This window comes from Engystomops pustulosus, chromosome 7 (genome assembly GCF_040894005.1).
Source record: "Engystomops pustulosus chromosome 7, aEngPut4.maternal, whole genome shotgun sequence".
Classification (NCBI taxonomy): domain Eukaryota; kingdom Metazoa; phylum Chordata; class Amphibia; order Anura; family Leptodactylidae; genus Engystomops; species Engystomops pustulosus.
The window spans coordinates 74925250-74949512 of record NC_092417.1 but is presented as its reverse complement, the minus strand read 5'-3'; the positions used below and the strand labels follow the sequence as shown (position 1 = coordinate 74949512).

Genomic DNA, 24263 nt, shown 5'->3' with positions numbered 1-24263 from the left:
TTGCAAGTACTGTGGCCATTTGTGCTTATCGTTGACCTAAGTCATTCCTTTCCTGATCAGTTATGTTACTATAGGCCCATGTGACGTTTTTGCAGAGGATTTACTACTTCTTTTTAAACAAAGGATCCTGTATTTAAAACATCCAGTTAATATGTGACTATCCACTGTACATGCCTGGAAACCTATTCTACATCATTCATTATGATTGCTGATGGGGTTTTCCTAGCCGGAAATGAAACACAGGTTCTGGAAGAAAGTCAGATTAGTCTGATAAGATCTTGAATAATGTTGCTGGACTGAAGTGCGGCCCTCCTCATCTGCGCTGTTGGCTAATTCTTCATAGTGTAGACAGCTGAGGAGGTGTATGCAGGTGTGTGACAGGGCCTCTGATGTGTTCACAGATCTAAAATTAGCATGCAGACGCTTCCAGCAGCTGCTGGGTCCACAAGGAATCGATCATCAGATTGTCAATGATTAATTAATTAGTAAGTTGGGAACTAAACCTTGCAAGACAGAGGTGGGAATCTGCACTAAGCTGATCAGTCATTATCCAATCCTGCCAAAAGCAGGATAAATGGAGGGTGACATAGGATCAGATCATTTAAATAGATCTGTGTTACTTAGGCTTCGTCACATTACTGGTCATTACAAGTTTTTATTTAAAGGGGAAAAAAAGCTGTGTAACAGGGCAGGTAATGGAAAGTCCAAGAACAGAACAGCACTCACTTTTCTCAATCCACGATTCCTTTATTCAAGCGTTAAAACATCAGACATCTGAGGACACCGGGGTCTACAAGGTAACAGCCTGTTTCGCGCGTATAGCACTTTGTCAAAGCGCTATACGCGCGAAATAGGCTGTTACCTTGTGGACCCCAGCGTCTGATGTTTTAACGCTTGAATAAAGGAATCGTGGATTGAGAAAAGTGAGTGCCGTTCTGTTCTTGGACTTTCCACTACTGGCTTCTATTCTATTGGGAACAGAGCAGCACAATAGATCCCATTACACCAGCGATTGGAGAAGGTACCGTTCCGTGCTATTGGGGAGAGTTCACACTGTGTCCACAGTATGGAGAGACTTGGGTAGTGCCTGTTCTTCTGCATCTTTCTATATTTGAATTGTAACAGGGCAGGTAAACATGTTAAACATTTTCTTCCAATGATATTCTCCTGTGGGTGCATTCACTTGGGATAGGAGTAGTGAAGTTACCATGGGGGCTGCAGATGACAGGCAGAAAGCTGTTGGGTTAAGGTGAACGGACCTAAAGAAAGCCTCTGTTTGACCATTTCTCTGAACTGCACAGTCTCAAATGGTCAGCTAGAAGGCTGGGGTTGCCGCAGACAAATATGGCTACACAATCTCCTGAGGAGAGGTCATCCAGAGACTGGGGGCATGTGCTTGAAACTAGAGTGAGTTGTGACAAGTGACAGATGTGTAAGAAACTGCTGGTCAGACAGAGCTATGTGTGGACATACAGGCAGGGCTACGGTTGTAAATACACATAGGATGCTTCTGATGTATACACAGTGCAACATAAACCAGACAATCAGACACTACAAGTAATGTATGAAGTGTAGGCTGATATCACATTTTTCTCTGTAAATTTGAATTGTAAAGCAAACTCTACCCTGTTTCCTGGTATCTTGGGTTGTGAACACATGATGAATTTCCATTGCCCTCAAAAACACATTGCAAGCATATCAGGTCAAGACATATTGAGGGAGAAGAAGCGCTGACATATGAGAGCATCAACGCCCCCCTTTGTTGCATCGGATACATCCAGAGGCTCAGGCAAGCAAAACTACACCAAGTTGGACCTTGTATAGTTTTGCGTAAAAACTTTTACAAAAGAACGCAGGCACGGGTTGGCCCCTACGCGGTATATTCGCTATTTTAATCGAAAAAAACTTATGGAATGTCTGTTTTATGATGAAATGGTATTTTATGTGTTCTCTAATTTTTTATAGGATTTTATTAGGCTTAGAAATTTAGGTAGCACGGCAGGCACACGGCGCCTAGGAGAGGAGTCGATAGATAGATAGATAGATAGATAGATAGATAGATAGGCCCATTTAATATTGGCAAAGATGTTAACAGGAAAATCCTCTTCAATCTGAAATTGGTTATCTGTTCTCTCTATTGACCATTAATATTCTGATCTCCAAAAAGCTCTTGATGAATAAGTGTAAATGATGTGTGAATTAAACACATAAAACAACAAATGGAAGTTTACCCCCAATATTTATTTATTAAAATACAAGTAAAACATTGGCTAACTGATACTTGCTGAAGCACCATATTGTGAAGAGTTGGGTTCTTGTAGTTTTTACAGAGAACATGAGTGAAGAAGTCGCTAGATCTGGAGGTTAAAAAAAATTCCTGCCAAGTGGTGCATTGATGTGACTCCATCCAGGCACCAACAGAGAGCCTGTCTCTTTCAATGGTTCCCTTCATACTCACATCAAAAGCACTCTACCCAGCAAGATACATCATGTGATTTCACTGGTGTTCCTGTGCCTCATCCACTCACAGGTCACATTTGGCTTATCACTCACGTTCCATTTCTCTGTATTAATGCAATTATTGGTAACATTTTATCTGGCGGAGGAGGAATTCATGCAGTGCCATATTGCCATGACCCTTGCCGGCCAGTGGCTGATGCTGGAGCATTGTATTAACCGGAGGTAAAGTGGTACTGCACAGAGCAAAATAAAATCAAGAATATTCTATGAAATTGAATAATTATAAAAATTAGGATATAAAATACACAAAGGTCAAATAGATAAGTGTCAGCCAGAACATAAGGAAATAAGTGACTATTGTTGTGGTACTGATGTCACTGGTGCTGAAGGCTGCAGCCTGAAGTTTCAAGACACATTTGGTGATCAAAATATAACAGGTTCATGTGACATGTAAAAGTTGTATAAAAAAAGCAAATAATAACAAAAACAAATCCATGTGAACATGTTTCTCAATTCCAGACATGGAATAAAATTATTCTTCAGTCCTGCTCATATAAAATGGCTAAGTTTCCATGTTGTCACTTGCTAAACCGTTGACCCCACTGTCCAACTGTGGGCGTTGAATAAAAGTCCTGGTGTGACGGTTTGGCGAGGCACATTTGAGGAAGTATCAGGTATATGAATAAACAGCGGACATGACATTATGAGACAACAGAATATCAATATATCACATAATATATTACTGGATGTCAGTGTCACAATGTCACCTATTGACTGCTTGTATCATCAGGCTGGAAAGAGTAAGGCAGCATGCAAGAAAGCACAAAGGCTTAATCCCTGGATGGAAACTGTATAAACTGAAATTCATGTACAGTAAATGCACAGTCACAGTAGTCACATAATGGAATGGGGGCAGTAAAGCTAAATTCTATATAACATTAAAGGGGTATTCCTGGAATATGAATGTCTGATACAAAAACCCATAATGCTATACATAAATGAATACAACAAAATTCAATGTCATTAATCACAAAACTGAGCTTAATTAGTTTACCTTTATGATTCACAAAATTATATGGGCTTTCTAAAGTAGGCGGAGTTATCTCCAAAATGGCTGTCATCTACAACTACAAGTCCCATGATCCCGCAGTTCACAGTAACAGCTCTTCCTTCTTATGCTCTTCTTATGTAACAGACTGTCCTGCTCTGTTGCCATAGTAATGATGAGTGTAACTACCATTACTGCACATTACCTCAGTGAGACAGCGTCTCACCACAGCACTGGCCATACTGGATGCACTGCAACCAATCCACTACTTGCCCAGGACATGTGATGTGGACATATGACCAGCGGCCATCTTTTGTCCTGTGTCCTTCTCTACAGGGACAAAGTCTCAGGATTGATTAAAGGGCCAGTAGCATCTTAATTCTTCCTGACAGTCTATGTCCACAACATTTTTAGCTAAGGGGAGCAAAATTTTAAATAACAACTAATTACATATTAGCTTATATTTTAATGACCCATTTAAACTATGAGTTATGCTTATTCCTGGAATATCCCTTTAACATCCTTTACCTATGTCTGCATATCAGGGTCCCCACACAGCACATGTATATTTTTATCTTAAATGACTGTTTTTCCATCAGCCGTGGCTTAATGTGGATAAGCTCTACTTTGGTCCTCTTCCAGGGTCAGTGACTGCCAAGTCAATTGGTCCATGAAAATCACAGACCGCACATGGATGCCATCATGGGCCTAACCTCCATTGCAGCAGCTGCTATAGGGGCCTTTACTAGACTAGTTGGCACACAATAGTTATGATTTAAGATTGAGGGGCATAACTGTATGCACTGGATGTACAGACACCTTTAGGCTACAACAGTGCAACAAATGCAAGAGTGTACATTTTCGCCTCTAACGTTCATACTCATGTGGAGGCCTTTCCTAATTACATATGTGGTTACCTTCTCCTACAAAATGTTGATCTCAACTATGAACGTCCACACTTCCATAAGACCAGGACTTGTGTGTGCTATCTTTGAAGAATACAGACAGCATACAAAAAAATATTATATCACTGCATGTAAATACTGATCAAATATTGATTGATACATCGGTTTTTCAAGCTCCCCCATAGACTGTATTGGGCACATTGTTGAGGAAAAATGGGCAAAACTAAGAACTGCTGCACTTTTTTAAATATGGATGTGATGATGACATGTTGACATGTTAGTACACACCAGACTATTATATTAGCCCCGTATTACAGAATCCAAAACAGCGATGTTATACGGATTGTAAATGTGCTAATATGAGCCTTAGATAATGACCCCCATCACATAGTCAGTGTTTGCTTCTCTGACCTGCCACTATTAGCACTGGTGACCGCCTTTTCTTTATACTCTTTCCCATTTAGTGGACACATTTATTGTGAGGTATTCATTGTAATTCTACAAAACTTGTAGGTTTCACTGATAAGATGCTTTCCATGGCATTTTAAATGCTGATAAAAACATTTGTTTACCATCCTGCCCTATTTAGTAAGATCTTCTAACTTTGTCCTATGTAGAAGTAACCAAGGCTGTGATGCATGCCATTACAAAATACAATTATTTCAGCTTAAAGGAGTATTCCCATCTGGGCATTTAAATTTAATTTAATTCATTTGCCATATGTAAACATTTCTTCAATTGGATGTTATTGAAAAAAAATGTTCCTGTATGAAGATAATCTCTCATAAATGTAGTCATGTTGTCCCTAAGAAACGAGATGGATTCCTCGAATACGACCACCTCACATTTTGGCAGCGGTGGCCAGACATGCGCTATTGAGTCCTGTCTGACCACCTGGATTCAGCGTTCATTACCAGAGGACATGGAATTTCATATACAAAAACTTTTTGTATATTTGTACGATCCCTCCTGCAGATTTGGCCATATCCAGGGACAGTCTTGTTTCTAAGGGACCATATGACTACATTTATGAGAAATAATCTTCACACAGGTAAAAAAATTTAATGATATCTAGTTGAAGAAATGTTTATATAAGGCAGATTAATGAATCTGGATGTGAATGCCCTGACAAGAATACCCCTTTAAGTACTTAATGTCTTAATGTTTTCACTGGTGACAACAAAAAAGCATTTACCTTTATTATTGTCTTTTCTGTTCAATACATATAACATGTATATTTCTACTACAATATGAATTCCTAAAGGCCTAAAAAATTGTATAAAATGCAGTGGTTATCACAGTTGTGTAATAATATTATACGGCACAAAAACGGTGAGGTCATCAAATATAAAAAAATAAAATAAAGATAGACCTTATTGCATTTTATCTTTTTATATCATTGGATGCATTTATACCTAGAAAAGTACAAAAGTAGCAACCACTTCAGTTACTGTATCAGATTCTGTATCTTACTAATAATGAGCTTCCTATTGGATACCATGTCAGCTTGTTAAGAGTGCTAGTCAGGCCCTACTGAGTCCTGTGATCATCCAGTGGCAGGTCTTCTTACCTGTTATTTATTTCCATAACTTTCATAAGCCATGAAAAAAAAGATTCTTTGTCTATTGAATTGGTGAGCTCATGTTAGATCTCCACTCAGAGTTATACTACAGATAAACTGCATACAGAGTTGTTTTTGGTCCTGAATTTGGAGCAGATTTGTTTCACATTAATTGAATAGAATTTCAGTGCTGATAGAACTGGATAAAATCAGCTAGTTAAGACAACCACTGCTTACTATTGATATTTATGGGAGGCAGTTTTGAGTTGTTATTTGGATTAGATTTTGATAACGAAAAACTGTGTAAACACTGAAATTGCTTACATTCATTTCAACATTGCAACATATATCAATGGCCTATTTATCAGCATTGATCAAGTGACTGCTTTGGCGCCAGCAGTCCATGTACTGCTTGCGATTTTCAGTGTGCCATTGACTTTAATGAAAATAATTGGTCCATAAAATTGAGCAAAATAGAGTATAGTTTAGCATTAATAGGTTGGGTTATTCTTAGGTTGGGTTCACACCCTTTGTTTATGTTGCGCTTCGAAACACAACACAAAGGCTGCAGGGGAGGGCCTTGTCCCAATAACATATGCATTTCTACTGAAAGCTTGGGATAAGGAACAAGAACCATGTGGTGCTTGTTCCCGATCACAAAATTTTCTGTGAAAATGCATAATCAATCATGACAAGCCCCACCCCCGCAGCCTTTGCATCGCGTTTCAAAACGCAACATAAACGCTGCTTATGAATCTAACTCTGCCCACTGGGTTGTAAGCGCTGTAGTCATTTAGCCTGGATATTGGGTGTCACATCCCCATATCTCTTGTATTTATAACCCTTCTTCAGTATAAGTCATTAATGCACATTGGGGGTCATTTACTAAGGGCCCGATTTGCGGTTTTACCCGAATTTTACTGTTTTGCGCCGATTTTCTCTGAAATGCCCCGGGATTTTGGCGCACGAGATCGGATTGTGGCGCATCGGCGCCGGCATGCACGCAGCGGAAATCGGGGGGCGTGGCCGTCGGAAAACCCGTCGGATTATGAGAAACCGCCATTTTTTATTTTTTTTTTAAATGTGTCGCTTGACACGCACTTACCTGCATCGGCCTGGCTTGGTGAACTTCAGTGCACTCCGACAGAATTCAGTGCAGCAGCGACACCTAGTGGACATCGGGGGAACTACCTTAGTGAATCGCCGGAAGACACGAATCCTCCACAGAGAAGGCGCCGCTGGATCGCGAATAGACCGGGTAAGTAAATATGCCCCATTGTCTGGAAGGACAACATACAGAAATCCAGAGCTTCACAAAAGCACATCTAACTATGATGGCAAAACCAAATGAAAAAGAACAAATGTTGTAGAAATAGTCCTTAAAGCAGCCGCTCTGTGGAGTGAGTTGTTAAAATGACATTGTGGCTTTTTTAAGAGCCTATAAAGGAAACTTCAATGTATGTAACTTTTCATCCCAATTCTAAAGAGTTGTTGCCCAACTATTAACACTTTACAGAAGTGGAGCCTTTTTATGTAAACATGTGTGTTTATTCTCTGAGCTTTTGTATGTTTGTTAGGGCTCTGATATCCTTACAGCCCAATATGTAGTGTGAGCCCTCAGGACCAAACCTAGGATATAAGTGTTCATTTTCAACATCACCTGTCAAAATGTTGCCTAAAGCTGCTTTGTAATTGGTGCTGGAATTGTTATCCTGTGGGGATCAGAGCACTAGAAGGCGTATTTATAGTTGTACTCCTACAGGCTCCACATATTACTAGTTAAAACTCCCACCCTGCTTCTCCAAGAAATAAAAAATAACAGTGTGGATCATGCAGATTATTGCTCCTGGGAGAGCAGATTACATCAGTCTTGATGCAGCTGTCCCCCTGTTGAGGTAACTGTGTCACTTGTGGATGCCGCAGACTCATGATAACATCATAAATTATGTTAAAAAGCAAAAAAGACAACAATGAGCTACACCTGATAAGTGAAACATTGGAATCTCAATAATAAATACTGGATAAGGAGGTGTTTTGCTGCTTCTCCCTCTTCTCCCTTGATGTCATTTCTTTGAAAAAATTTCTCAGGAATAAGAAACAAGCCACTCAGCTCTACAACAGCTGTCAGATGGGGGGGGGGGGGGGAGGTGATTTCTGACTTTCCCTTCGTGCTTATTTTCTTACTTTTCCTTGGATGAAAATGCTTTTAGTTTTTACCACACTTTTGTCGTCCTATGTTCTGTCCATACTACCGTGAATTGTTGTAGAACAAGAGGGAACAGCGGTTTGAGGTCTGCCAGATATTGGGGTCACAGTGAGGATAACATCACACATCTGGATTGTGACATTTTGCAGTGAACTTTGTATTGTGGTCTCCTTCATTTCCAAAATCAAAGGTCTGTGTTATAGTGTCAACAAATGATCCACAATGACAGTACACTGGCTCGTCTTTAGGAGTGATTTCTCCAGGCCCAGCCACATCATTTTTATCCATTTAGCCTTGTGTTTCCAAATGTCTGTTCCAGCCACTGCCGCACTTCTTGGATGTTATAGAAAAAAGGTCCTTTGCCCCCAAGGTATACAATTTTTTCCCCTTGTACTATGCATACCCTTTCAAAGGAGACACCGTAAGCTACATTGGCATTATTGTCCATGCAGTCTGCAACCACCTGGCACTGTGGGGGGAGGGAAAAATTTTCCAGGAGTTTGTTAGCTGCAGCACACCGATCTTCTAGGTTTCTGTGTTTTTTTACTTCATAGGAGCCCCCTCCAGGAGCAGCCCAGCCATCTGAGGGATGAGCCTCATCAATGTAGACCAAGAGAAAATCAGCTACATTGGAAAACTCCTCCACCAGCTTGCTGAAGGCCGGCAGCTGGCTTATAAAGGGGGGTCAGGTGGCTGAACCAAAATTGACAACCAGGGGTCGCTCCGAGCTGGCAAAGTCAAGAAGATTACATGGTGTCCCTGGTGTTGTTGTACTGTTCGGTTTTGCACTGGACACATGGATAACATTTGAGTTTGGTGCATCTCCACCTAACTTCACCTATAAAGTGAAAGAAACGGGAACCATTAATAATGCATAGGGTTTAATTGAAAAATGTACAAATACAAAGAGTACGGTAGATAACAGTACAGTCTTCGTTTCTAAGACTAAAGTTATCCCTATTTCTAATTGTTCTTTGTGACTTCGCCAGTTAATTTATTATTTCTTTTATCCAACACCCATGAGTCCACAGTTCCCAAAGACATAAAGAAAACAACATAAATTAAAAAAGACATGTGATTCTGCCACAGTAAAACTTTTTTAACATTAACATTTTTTAAAACAAAAACACAGCAGGAAAACCACACGTTGTTGTTGACAGATGCAGATCTAGCCCCACCAAACTGCACCATCTGGATACACTCCCAGGCTCTCTCCAGTTTTTGAAAGCCTGATCAGATTTTCTGTTTTGAGATGAAAATAAGATCGGGCTTTAGGTTAAAAAGTATGTGATCAACAAGACGGCAGAATTGAAAGTTCCTATTTTGTATTGGGCAGGTTACGGGGACTTTTGATTCTCTCTTCTGCTGATTGCCTGAAATAGGCATTGCAGAGCAGGGCACTGCATTTCCACGAGTCCTCCCATGTTACCATTTAGTCAATGACAGCACTTACATGTCCTATTACTACCATTGTAGCTTAGTCAATCAAGCCATGTTTCTAGTAAATGGCTCCAATTTGCTTCAGTAGTTTGTATGCAGAAAAAAAGAGAACCAAGTGCTGTATGTCTATGGAAGTGGAAAGCAATGAAGTTTGTCTTTGCAGGGGTTTAATGCATATTTAAAGGGAACCCGTCACCACGTTTTTCACAAATACAGGTAGTGGCAGGTTCCTATAGAGCCCTAGTAACTGACACCCTGCTTGTAGCTAAAAGTAGTTTCCCTCAGATCCCCATAAAATCAGAGTTATAATCTTGCCTGGTATCTATGCATCTTTGGAGAAAGTCGAATGGGTGTGGCCTAATGTCATGAGACCAGGGTGACATCATCAAAATCATTAAGCTACTTAATATTCGCTAACTATACCCCATGTACATATCTGACCACATAAAACAATCACAGCAGCTTCCACTGACTTCTACTCCTCTGCTGTGATTTCATGAGATATATGCTTAGTGTACAGTTTCTAATGCCACAAAAGCTATAGGACCTGTGATGATGTCACCCTGGTCACATGACATTAGAGCAGCATACAGAGATAGGATGGAGAGAAGATGCTGGAGGCCACACCCACCTGTAGCCATGCTTAGATACCAGGTAAAACTATAAAATTGAATATATGGGAATCTGAGGGGAATCATTTTTAGCTAAAAGAAAGGTGTCAGATAGTTACTAGGGCTCTATGGGAACCTGTCACTACCTGTATTTGTGGAAAATAACCCCTTTTAGTATATTTTGTTAAAACAGGCTCCTTAATACTTTTGGAAATTTTGTTCAAAAGCATGCTTTCTATTAGACTGGAGCCCTTGAGCGGCCGGACATACTTAATTACCACCTACTAAACATAAAGAAAGCTGCAATGTGCTGGAGATAATTATATCTGCAATGACAAGTGATTAGGTTTCTTGCCTGTGATGTGAGAATGTGTGTAAGAGCTCACTGTGACCGGAAAGCTTCTGTCAAACAATAGGTTAATATTTATTACTGAAATCAAGCCAGAAATATCAGCTAGTAAATTCACCTCATTAGCAAGACGGACAAGCCCCTTAAATCTGTCTGTGCACCTGGCTTCTCCCAGGCAAACTTTTATTCTAACACAAGGTCAAATGGTGGAGGATTGGAAGCTTTCTCCCTATGTCTGTTACCTTCTGATGTCTGCTGGACTATTGGAAGCACTAAAGTCATACTATATGCCAGCTTTTAAAATATTCACCAGACATCAAAAAGGCCTTAGGCTGCATTCACATGCTGCATTTGAATTGCATTTAGAAACACAATTCAAGAGTAGTAGGGAGGAGCTTCTCCCAATTGCAGATTTAAATGCATTTGCGATTAGGATGAGCTTCTTCCCACTGTCCTTGAATTGAGCTACTAAACATAATTCAAATGCATAGTGTGAATGTAGATTAAAACTGTTTTTGTTGTAATAACAATCACAATGCAGCTGTAATTTTTTACACTGTTCTTTAAAAATGTGATGTGATGGGTTGCTATGGGCAACAAAGGCAGTTTTCTGTTAGATAGTTTAATGAACTAATCCTTATGTGTCTGCTTGGAAAATAATCCATGAGAAGATCTTTCTGGGCCAAGTATGGTGAGTGCCAATATTGTTATATGACCCAGAATTATTTCCATATGATTCTGTGTTGGATTTTTCATTCTAGTTGGATTAGACTGAATGAGGAAAGCAAACTTTCCATCTCCATAGCCCGTGGAAGCTAAGATCTACATTAGTACTGAAAACTATAACTGGAGAGTAAAAATGTAGACCTTTAGGCCAGCGCCACACAAATAACGGATTGTGCACTGTTTGGATTTGACAGACTGACCACAGTGCAGAGGACAATGCATAGTGATATATGATGCACAGAGTCCCTTTTTCCTTGTGAAACAACCAAACCATACAATATTATAATGCTGCTGTCTGGGAATGGACAATAAGATGGAAAAGGCAAGGACAGTCATGAACAGTGAGCCCTAAGCTATATCCACCCAGCTTTCCCTACCTACCTATCTATCCTACCTTAGAGAGTTAATGACAACTGGTCAACATTTCCCTACTTCTCCAAAGTGAAAACACAGAGAGATAAAACAGAACAAACACATGCAGAAATATGGATGTACAAATATGGCTCAAAACCAAGAGACAAAAACCAAGACAAATGGATGGTAAGAAGACAAACAAGGGTCAAAAGAATCAAAGAATACGAAAGTCCAAAACATGCTAGCAAGTACTAGATTTTGCCTGATTGTCACTGGTTTCTCTCTCACTAAAACCATGAACTCTTTTATGCAGATTTAGGTTTTAATAGTGCATTTTGTAAATTAAAGGGCTATTCGTTTCTAAGCTGCAATGGGCTGAGAACATACCTTTTTACACCACGCACCAAGGTCAGAGGTGCGGAGAGAGACGAACACGCTGAGGTTATGCTCTTCCCACAACTCCAATAGAGGTAATTAGGAGGCACAGAAATAGCACAGCTCGCTATGTTTCTGTAACGCCTATTTACCTTCAGCAAGATATGGAAACAGTGTGAAACAACCATGTTCACCAATTTCCACAACTCTGAACACTTGAGTGTGCTGGATACTGATCCTTAGGTGCACCTGATCGAGGCCCTTAGGAGCTATACACTCTTCCCTGGACTCACCCATTCTATATACATATATATATATATATATATATATATATATATATATATGTATATATATATGGTACAAAGTCTCTACCCTTCTCTACAATGGTACCCTTCAAGCTATAGGAGCTAGATTATCTCACATCAAGTGAGAATGTCCCCTACCTGCGGTTGCACTCTACTCCCTTCTCTACTCCCCACATTTAGGTTTTTTTAAGTCTTTCATCTCCCCTATTTCTTTCCCATTGTTTTGGTTGGATTGTTTGCCGGTATTTTCGGATGTTCCTTTTAAGTGGTATCCCTCAGCTTCAATTTAAGACAGAGAACACCTTTCAGTTTTTTATTTTTATGCCATTTGTTCTCCTAAAATCTCTTGGCAATTCCAGTGCACACGTGGTAGTCTTTTTAATATGCAGCTGGCTACTTTATATTATGTTCTAATACTTCAAATGTGTGTTTTTTACATGACTGTTTCTCTCACATGACATACGTTTATTCTATTTTCTCTGTGAGCATAGGTTTTCCTCAATTTATCATTTATTTTGTTTTATTTATTGGCTTGTTTGTCACTGGCCACAGATATGTCTACATGAAGAGTGCAGATATCCCAGAGTTTTGTTTTGGCTGATTACTCATATTAGTTTTGTTTTCTTTTGAGGGTTTGAATGATTCAACTGCTCCCTAGATCCAGGGTTAGTGGATAAGCTTCCAGCTCTGTCCAGAGTGACTCAGTCATCAGCTGCTTGGTTCCTGACCCCAAAGTATGGATAAACCGTTTCCATCATACTCTCTTTTCTTGGCTTGCAAGCGTCGTGCTGTTCTCACGATTCACACAGGCTTTGGAAAACTTTTGTGAGAAAAGTACTTAAAAGTTTACGGCATCGTAAACACCAAAGCCACTGGCACTCACCATTTCATGCTCATTTTTTCCTGCTTATGCAATGTTTTCCTGTATCTTGATTGTATTTGGCTTAACCTTAAGGGCACTACTTGGACTCTGTATTATGCAGAAATTCAATTTAAAAAGCGGAGACCTATTCTCATACAGCTTGGACTTTTTTCCCTGTGATTTAAATTTTTTTTATAATTACTTTAGAATTAGAGAAATGTATAATTCCCACCCATATTGAATTAATTTCACTGGGAAGGCTGGGAACAAATATGATATGTGTGGTTTTTTTCCTGTGTATTTCTCTTTTTTATTAAGAGGATTTTCAGATTTAGTTTTTAAAGCGCAAGCAAGCAATATGATAATATTTTTTAGTCAAATTATTCAGAACCTTTGTTATACATGATTGACACATGTATAGGAAGAAAATGTTTTAAAAAGGAAACATTTTCTGCTATTATATGCTGTGATTATGGTCGACAATGGTCTAGATAGCTGAATGAAAACACCATGTATTATTTGGATTGACTTTTCAGTAAAAATAAAAATAGAATGCCTTCGTGGAAGTGTGAATGTCAAAATGCTGGAGGTTAGATGAGAAATCGAATGATGTAACAACATTTTCTACTCATCTTTCCTCATGCCTATAATATTTTATAAGAAAATAGTTCCCATCTAATACTTGTCTAGACTGTGTGATGTCTGATTAAACTGCTATATGCATTGCTAATGCACACTTAAACTTCACAGTACAGCCATATATATAGATATATCCGTAGGCCCCAGGGGGAAAGAGTAGGTCTGTGTGCAGACGATATCCACGGATCCCTCCACTTCATTACCAAGATCCATCGCTATCATTGATGAATTTTGTTCATACTCCGGTTCATAACTCCAAGTGAATTGGACTTATATGTCACCATGACAAGGCCCTGCTCTCATCTCAGGACTAAAAGTAGTCACATTCTTTAAATACTTAGAAATACTCATTTTCAAAATCCACCAGCACTCATTACAGCAGATCACAGACCCCCTACTGACATCTGTTAAATCAAAATTCAAAGCCTCGAAATCCCTTCCCCTATCGGTAGCTGGCCGTATAAATTTAGTTTAAATGATAATCCTTCCCAAGTGTCTCTACTAGCTTCAACACAATCCCGATTCCCAAAAAATTCTTTAAGGAACTGCATTCCTATTGGAGAATTCTAGGTTTAAACTTAGCCTGGCAACCCTTCAGCTGCCCCAAAAAGAAGCTGGTATGGCATTTTGTACTGTTATTTATACAACCTAGCAGGGCAACTGCAATATATATTTCACTGGGCACAAGGTTGTCTCCTCCCGAACACAGTGCACCACCTACTTCACTACTTTCAGGGACAGAAATCGTGCTCCATACTTGAGGGCTCCCCTCACCTTTATCTACATTTTTCTACCATTATCTAAAATGAAAAATCAGGTCTGGAATGCCACCAAATCCATAGCTCACTTTACTGATATCATAGCTGATATGCCCCTATCGCAAAACAGAGCATTGCCCCAATTTGCATGGCTAGAGGGAGTGCAGGGGAGGGAAGCTGCGGGTATTCGCTGTTTGACGGATATATATGTAGACAGGGTATTAGTTTCCTTTGAAGATCTGCAAGCTTAATATGTCCGGGAAAGGCGCTCTATAGGTATCTCCAATTGCAACATGCTCTGTCAGTACACCAGGCATACCTCACTCCAATACGTTTATACAGAACAAGGGTGCGCCTAACACACCTTGTCTATGATGTGGCCCCCTGTACTGCTTTGAGATGGTACAATCCCAATACTCCCACAATGAAGATGTGAAAATCCAACATGAATCAGATGCTACCCTATAATTTAATCATTTAATTTCTAATTTTCAAGTATAGGAACTCTAGAACTCTCGGGATAAATTGAATCTTATATAGGAAACATGGTGCAAATCTGATTGTACTCATTACTCTCCTCGTAAATACACTTATACAGGGAGATTTATCATCAATGTAAAACTGGTCTATTTACCCATGGAAACCAATCAGCTGTGGGGAAATGAAAGCTGAGCTCTGATTGGTTGCCATGGGAAACTAAAATAGTTCTGCTCTAAGAGACTTGAGATAAATCTCCCCCATACTCTCTAACCTATTGCTACCGATATACACCTGTAGACACTGAGAGGCTTTCCTGTCGTGATTCCCCTTCTTATTGATTTGATTATACACCTCCAGCTTCAGGTGAGAGTACACATTGCCTTGAGTTCCCATCTAGTAGTGTCTAGACCTGTTTGTTAAGTTTTTTTCTCTTTATTAGATGTATTTGTGTACTATTTTTATTTAGTACAGATATACAATTCTGTTTACTTTCTAAACATGGAGATATTCTTTGCTTTGTTTCCACATTGTTATATGTATGATTCTGTAAATTGCATTGTTCATGATGTACAATGCAATTGTCTTAATTTTCAATAAAGTTTTTTTTTTTAAATCTCTGTTCTTAAAATCCCAAACGAAATCCGGCAAGATGAGAACACATCTCGTAATGAAAAATATCTAAGTTGTATGTTTGTTTGGCTTAGGGAACTTTTCCCATAAGGGTTGTCCTTTTGTTTAAAAGACAATTGAATTTAAAGAGAACCCGTCATGCAAAATAACCCCCCTAAACTAAATATATTTTCATAAACTGCCATTAGAGAGCATTGCCTCTATCCCTTTATTGTCCCTCTACATGCCTGTAAGGCCCTAAAGCTGTATGCAAATGACCTGTGAAATGTCCAATGAAGCATTAGCATATTCAAGCTGTCCACTCTATTCATGAGTGGGAGGCACAGCCACACCCCCAGTGCATGACTGACAGCCTGTATAATGATGTGAGGCTGTATAATGATGTGCTTCCTGGTGCTGGTGGCCACACCCCCTGCAGCCTGTGTGTGCATGTGTGTGTGTTTAGGAGACATACAGCAGCTCCAGGCAGCCATGTTACAGCAGAACATGTCAGAATCATGTGTAGCTGATGTCTGTGTCTCTCACCTGTATATTAGGAGGATGCAGCATGTCAGCAGATACAGCACACACTAGCCCTGCTTTACTATACATTACACACAGACATGAGCAGGGGGAGGAGAGGGGAGGGGTAACAGCAGTGACATCACTGCCTCTGACCATGTGTCTGACATGATAAAAAATAGATGATTTTACAATGAATAATGTATGAAATAACTAGATAAAGGCTGGGATGGGATCCATGTGAGCTGCTCCAACAGGTAGAGGTGACAGGACAAGTGACACAGACCTGATGACAGGTGTCCTTTAATGTGTGGAGAGGGAAGTCTAACATTTCCTCTGTCTTTAGTTCCACAGCTCTGTACAGTAATAGGAGTCATGCTGCCATAGAGGCTTTGCTGGGGACACGTGCCAAAATAGCTGCAAAATATCCACAGCAGGTTGAATTTTGCACTTAAGCCAGAGACACATGGTCAGTCCATGTGTTGGCCACTGACCGGGTCAGTACTCCGACCATCATACATGGTGCAATGAGTCTCTAGTTCCCTGCTAAACAGCACCAAATTGTTATCATAGTAATACCGTTCACCGTTGTTGTCCCCTGGGGGATCATTTCACTATGATGCTCAGAATCACATCCTAAGCGCTGTGTTTGGTCTGAGGAATCTGGGATTCACAGACTGACCATGGTCATGTGTCTCTGGCCAACAAACCCATGGCAATAACTGATAAGCGGTGCATTCTAATATTTAGTGTAAGTCTTTTAACAGTGAAGTTTTTTTTTATGCAACATGTGGATGGAGTTTGTATTTAACTTTAACAAACAAGACCTGGAAGAACTACTTTTCTGCAGTGCAGTCGGGGTGCGACTACACGTTCAGTTTTTCAGATGCCGTTTTTGGAGCCAAAAGTAGGTGTGGATTATAACGGGTTGAGACAAATAATTGAAAGGTGCTACTCCTCCTCCTACTTTTACTCCATTGCTGGTTTTGGCATCAAAAACTGCATCTGAAAAACTGAAAGTGTGGTTGCACCTTAAGTTGCTGAATGATAACTCTGTATCTCCAGAACTACAGAAAGATGCCACTGTGATTACTGGTACTGAATTAGCATGTACACTTGGGGAGATTCAAAGTTGAATTGCTAAATAAAGATACTTAAGTGAAAGTGAGTTTACACAGAGGATGTCTGCACATATTTTAATATGTTTTTTGTATATTTTTATAAATCTAGAAAACTGCAAGAACCTCCCATTGATCTCAAATCTGCATGAAGAAAAGAGAAGCAAAATTAAAATTCTGTGAATGTTTGAGAGAAATATAGGATATGAGGGTTAGGCTTAAGTATGCAGATTCTAACGTCAAATTCCACTCTTTGAACTAGACACTTCTGGGTTCATTGTATGGCCATCATTGCTGGATGATGACTTTACTTAAAAAGAGCAAAATTTAATTACAGGTTCCCTAAATTACTTTCCCCCTCAGGACACATTTACATGTATCTGGGTGGTTATTTAGGTGCATTGTGTATTTTCAATTTATTTTTCCCCATGAGCTGAATAATGTATATTCCAGAGACAAGTGCTGCCAATCTAGAATTCCAGTCGCAACCACACCACTAAGACAGTCACCAAAAAATAGTATAAACTGGAACAGAGATTAGAACCCAGAGCTACTGGTGCTCATTCACAGACCACATAATGAGCTGGAAATATTTCCTCTGTACAAGAGAAACACCTGTATCACTTCTCTGGGATTTATAAATATGTATTGGGACCAAGTCATAAAATAGTTGTACTGTTTGTCTTGGTGGGGTTTTACATTTGTTCTACATGTGCCAAGCGGCTCGTACCTCTGCATCTATAACAGAACGGAAACCAATTCAGAACAGCCCAGAGCAGCTTTCTGGTAACGGAGTGTTCTCAAACCCAGACACTGAACCACATGTTCTCTTTATCAGCCGGGATTTAGACATTTCTGCATAGAGGTCTTGACGTTTTTTTTATTTTGCACACATTCAGCACTAATGCAAAGCAGACGGATCTGCCCAAGGGAAGCTTTTGTACAGCTGGCAGGTTCACCATGGTTTAGTCATTCCCTGGAGACACTCTGGATCTCACCCATTAATGAATGCCAGGAGATTACTCGAAAACACCAGAGAAAATAAAGTAAAAACCTCTTGCAGCTCCACCCATTTCATGAAGATACATACATATTTCATTTCCCCTTATTCAGCAAATATGTAGTGAAAAATAAACCACAAGAAAAAAAAAATCATACATTACATATTGACAAGCCTTAGCCTTGGCATGGGAAACACATTGGGAGATAGTTAAGAAGAATCTGCCAGTTTTAGTATTTCAAGAATTTTAAAATTTTTATGGCTTCATGGAAAGTTGACATGGCCTAGGTTGCTACAACATGTGCCATTAATGCAAAAAAAAAATGAATGTAAATTAAAGAGAACCTCTCATGCAAATGGCTGAAATGTAAAAAAAATCAGTTTGTAAACGTATATGCAAATCACCTGATTTGTGTCCATCACACTAAGGGTGCAAACACACATTTAGTTTATCAGATGCAGTTTTTGAAGCCACAAGCAGATGTCAATCATAATGGTTGAGGATTTTTCATTGAGAAGCACCATTGCTATTTTCACTCCACTTCTGGTTTGGACATCAAAAACTGCATCTGAAAAACTGAATGTGTGGACACACTTTCTGTGGTTCCAACGAAGCTCTGTATATTCATAGTTACTGCATTGCCCTGCCTCCTTGTTCCTCATTAACATGTCCCCCTGCTGTGTGAAATATTGAGATAGAGCTCTGTTACTTAATTGGGCACTTCATATCATTTGACCAGTGTCATCTAAGGTCCTGTTGCATTTGCATTGTCTACCCAATCTATGCAAAATATGCTGAAAAATTCGGAGTAGCACTTGCAGCAAACAATGGGTGCAGGGCTTCTGAAGGTTTGACCAAACTGTATTATCATCCGCATCAATAAAATAGAATGAAGCAGCACTCCTCAAGCAATATGTTGCCTGTTTGAACACTGGTGGAATACAAAACACATTGCTTGAGGAGTTCTTCTTCATCAAATTTTATTGATCTGTACCCCATGTATGTATCTGATCACATGAGATCACAGCATGACTCCATGGAGGATAGGGAGGGATAGAATTCCGTGGAGGATGGGGAGCAGTAGAAGTTCATGGAGGCTACTGTGATTTCATGTCATCAGATACATATATGGGGTAGATGTTGCAGCTGTAACAGGACCTTAGATGACATCATCCTGCTCACTTGACATGCTAAGAAGATGCATGGAACATGCGGAGGAGTAGATGGGGGGGATGGCTAAGCAAGACACGCCCCTCTGATTTCAGGTTATATAAGATCAAGTTGATTTAAGGGGATGTAAGGGAAACAATTTTTAGCTAGATTTAGTATCCAGCATTAGAAACGTTGTTCTTCTGTGAGAGAGTATTAGTTTATCTACTATTATTTCTTTACCCATCCTGTGCCAGTTTTCTAAAGAAAATATTTACTTCTTTCTTTCTGCCAGTAGGTGTTGTAAACAGCTCTACATAAGTGCAGACCTCCCACGTGTGACATTGCAGCATGGTCTGGAGTGTTGTATACCAGATCAGCTTGAAAAGGAGTCCTTCTCCTGGTGTTTAACTGTGCACTGCATGCGTGGTCTCTGAATGGACTATGTGTATCAATGAGACACAAACAGCTCAATATCAAATATATAGAGAGATGTCATCCCTCCTATCATTAAGTATCATTCTTGTCATTCAGACATAGACTGTCTGGGTTTTTAGCCTCCTCTGCATGAAGACACTTGGATACTACTGAACTTTCTATTCAGTAATAGAAATTTCCATACAAATGCATAGAGAACCATCTTAAACTTGAGATGTCAGTAGCAAATTTTGGAGACATCGACACCTGGGGATTGCTCACCTCTGGGGTGTTATTTCTAGCACATGTATTATTTTTAATTGACTGATTTGTTCTGTAAACCTTTTTGACTATAAAATCATTAGTTTAAAGTTACAATATTTTCAATAATGGCTCGTCACTCATATGGCACCAGCAGAGGGCACTAGTGCAGCCTTGTGCCACTTATGCCCGCTACAGGTAATACATTTATAAGTATTGTTATCAACAAAGGATTGTACATAGCTAGGTGGACCTTTAACCTTTAGATAGCTCCATGCACCTTTGACCTTTATTTACTGTAAATGTCAAAACAAAGCCTGAGACACCTATCAATTCAAGGTTAAGGATTACATTAGCCTACGTTATGTTAAATCTTGGAGTTGCACTTTATCTAGTTACATATTCTATAGAAAAGCCTATTATCCTCTATATGATGCATCTTAATAGTGGCAAAATACATGACCGAAGCTGTTCAGTGATGTATTTGTCTTTAATGCATTTCCCAAGCCAAAACTGTAACAATCAACAAACACTTTTCAGCAGTTTCAGAGCAGCTCATTGTTTTAGCGTTCAGGAACATGCATACCCATACTGTGTGTAGCTTGCAGCGTCTGCTGAGGTTTACATGACAGTTTGTCTCAGTGAACAGCATGAGTGGTTATTAAATCAGCAGAAACTGTACGAAACTGGCAGACCTCATGCAGACTGCCCCGGCAGTGATACAGAAGATAAGAAGCTTCTGCCCTTTGTGTACGTTTGGAGGGTACATAATTGCTTATATCACATAACGTGTTCCCTGAGGCAATGAGCTGCATTTTATGCTTAATAGCCTGAGGAATGTACAATCCCTCCAGACTCATACCAGAGGAACGGATTCACATGGTTGTGGCACTGTCGTACCCAGATATAGCATAACTTGTGTGAAAGATCAAATGAATTCAATGCCATGTGTTCTTCACTGGATCTTATGAAATATTATGTCTCCCACCACACACGAAAAAAATAGTCATCTTATGTAAATGAATCCATTACATATTGCACATAATATTTTATATGTATATAAACATATGTCTTACTTAGATATTTTCTATTGGGATTCTATTTACTCTCTTAGTATCTGTTCAAAACAAACAGTGAAAAAGCATGATTAGCTCTTAAAAAAACGTTGCCTTTAAAAGTTGCGCCAGTCATACCTGCTTGTAGGCATCCAATAGGAAGCTGTTCCAAACACAGCGCAGACCTTCTGGGGTGAGCATCCGACGCCATTGACTCTGGCTTGATTTGGAGCGGTTTAGTTGCAGGAGCACGTGTTTTACCAACACAACAGAGTCGTACAAAGCCAAGAACAGACAGTTTGACACAAACCCAGGCAGGATCTGAAGGGTGATCAACAGGTCCACACTCAACAGACCCATAGCTACAAGCCTGGTGCCTCCCACCTCTTCCCTCAAAGATGCCACTTACTATCTGCTTTCTTCATTCAGCTGTGCAGACAGGACAAGAGCCTGGATTTAAGGAGTTTTTAATTGTTGCCTTTTCTATGAATGAAATGGTTGCACTGGGAAATTGTACAGTGCTAAACAGGTGCCTGCACTACTGCTGTACTTGCAGAAGAGAGAAGCAGCTGCTGCTTAACTTCAGATGTTTCCTCACATTGCTGAGAATTATAGAAAAAGTTTCTGAAGTTTTGGAAACCAGGTGGATTTTTTTTTTTAAAGCTGCAAGAATCTAAAGTGCACTTTCCCCCACACTACCTCTGTCTCCCTCTGCCTCTCTCTGCCTCTGTGTCTCTCAGCTATCTCTTTTTGTCCCCAGATTTCCCCTCTGGCTCCCTCCCCTTTCTGTAGTCCTTTTATATAGTCCCAGGCTAATTGCTGCAATAAGAGAAATGAAAAACCCTAATCTTGCCTGTGATCTGTTCTTTGACGTCAGGGTAGGAGAGGGCATTAGTTTGGCTGGGGATGCTCTGAATAGGGAAAGAGCCGCTCAAAAACTTGCAAGGCGGGACTTTGTTATTAAAGGAGAGGATAAAACTAACTCCTCCCTTCATCCATCTCCCAGCTTCTCACAACTTCTCAGGCAGCTGGCATGCTGTACCTGACAGCCAGAGGGTGCAGAGCTTCACTTATGTGTCTGACCGCACTCCTGAACTGTGCACCTTGGACACTCGAATACCTGCCAACTGCACTTCACTTACACAGCTGAAACATACGTTTATCACTAAACCACACCTTTGTGCACATTCCCTCTACCTCAGTTTCCGAAAAGTTCTATCTGCAGCAATTATGTGCTTGACTTGAGGGTACGTTTACACATTCAGGTTTTTGCTTGCTGTTTTTGAAGCCAAAACCAGGTGTGTATCGTAAAGGGAAACAGTATAAGAGGCAGGTGTTACTCCTCATCTTATATTTAATCCACTCCTAGTCTTGGTCTCAAACATGCGAACCAAGTAAACTTATAAGCACACCCTAAGATCTCTACAAGCTGCCTATTAGACCCTCCGGTCTTTCTCTAAGATATCACACTTGAATCTATATTGCATGAGATAAACAGGCAATCTCTGTCTATGGCACCCAAGGATGCAATCTAAGTTTCTTTCAGCAGTTTGTGTCTTTTTGGGTCCGTATTTTTGTTTCTGTTATGCATAGTGGGAGGGGCCGAATATCGAGTAACAAGGGAACGTCCTACGGGGCTGCTCTCACCCTCTCCAAGCAGGCTGACACTCTGTTCTTAGTCATATTTGGATCTATCCCACTTTCCGGTGTCATACTTAAGGTGTGTACTTGTGATGAAAATGATACTATCCCCTTTGAATGACGTTAACATGTACACTCAGATATAAATAAGTCCAAGTAAACAGGAGTGAACGGAATTGGGATTGTCAGAGTAGTTGAACCCAATCAAGGGCTACACACATGCAAAAACAAACTATGCAAATTAGAGACAAGAGAGCATGTGTCATGTAGCAAAAAACTATAATACTTTATTTCAATACATATATAGACATAAAGCAAACATCAATAGGACAAAAAAGATAAAAACATTTAAAAAGGATGCAAACCCAGTGCACCCATGAATAAAGAACCAACTGGAGCCTGAGACCTGATAATGTCAGGTCATCCAGACCTGGGCCCCCAACAAACAAACCCCACAACACTAACTCCAAAATATATGTGCAAGGCAGCTGTGTGTGAGCTGGAGTAGGGTCACCACAACCGGCAAATCTAGCATGAGGGTGTGCAACAATCTGTGCACTCACTGTGCATAATATCAGCCGGCGCAAACCAATGATGGAATAAAGTGCATAGATCTAAAAACGCAAGCCCATGCCAATGAGTGTTACCAAAAAGGTGTAAGATGGGGATGAGGGCCCAGGAGGAGTCAACAAGTAAATAGGAGGCCATCTCAACTCACATTGCATGTACTCACATTGATAACTAGTTTAATAAAGCAGTTACTTGAGGTGGTGGTTTTAACAACAAAAATGATGGTTCCTTTAAATGCCCCTCTCTCGGTCTGACAGTGCAACCAGTGGGTATCTTTTAAACCCACCTCCTCTCTCCCTGTACAGAGTGTGACCCAGGATGTCCAATCTGTACAGTCTCCCACTTGACCTGTCAGCATATAGAAAGCACACTTCACTTCTGGACCCCTTAGCTAAAGCTGACCATATGCCTATTTATAAACTAGCCCCTTCATCTAAAAGGACACCTATTGTACATGGCATGGGTCTCACCGGGAATAAGAGCTAAATAAGTGGAGAGGCAACAATTACTAGCTCCAATTATTCATCAACCACTATAAAACATAGAGCATCTCACAAAAGTGATTGCACCCCTCACATTTTGGAAACATTTTATAGTATCTTTTCATGGGACAACACTGAAGTTATGATGACACTTTTATTCAATGTAAAGTAATGGGTCTACAGTTTGTATAACAGAGTAAATTTGCTGCACCCTTAAAATAACCTACAGTCATTAAAGTATTAACTGTTGGCAAAATAAGTGAGTACACCTGTAAGTAAAAATGGCATTACAAGAACTCAGGTGTATTACATCTGGTGTTATCACTCTCACACTCTTTTATACTCATCACTGAGAATTC

General features: G+C 39.9%; 1 protein-coding gene across 1 annotated transcript; it reads right to left on the bottom strand.

Moving 5' to 3' along the window:
• Window positions 1-2220: 2220 nt before the first annotated feature.
• Window positions 2221-22177, bottom strand: DIO2 (iodothyronine deiodinase 2). Its single transcript, XM_072116751.1, has 2 exons — window positions 21350-22177; window positions 2221-9018 (listed from the first exon to the last, which is right to left on the bottom strand). Exons 1-2 carry the CDS (start codon window positions 21569-21571, stop codon window positions 8461-8463), a joined length of 780 nt encoding a protein of 259 aa, XP_071972852.1. The 5' UTR covers window positions 21572-22177; the 3' UTR covers window positions 2221-8460.
• Window positions 22178-24263: the final 2086 nt, after the last annotated feature.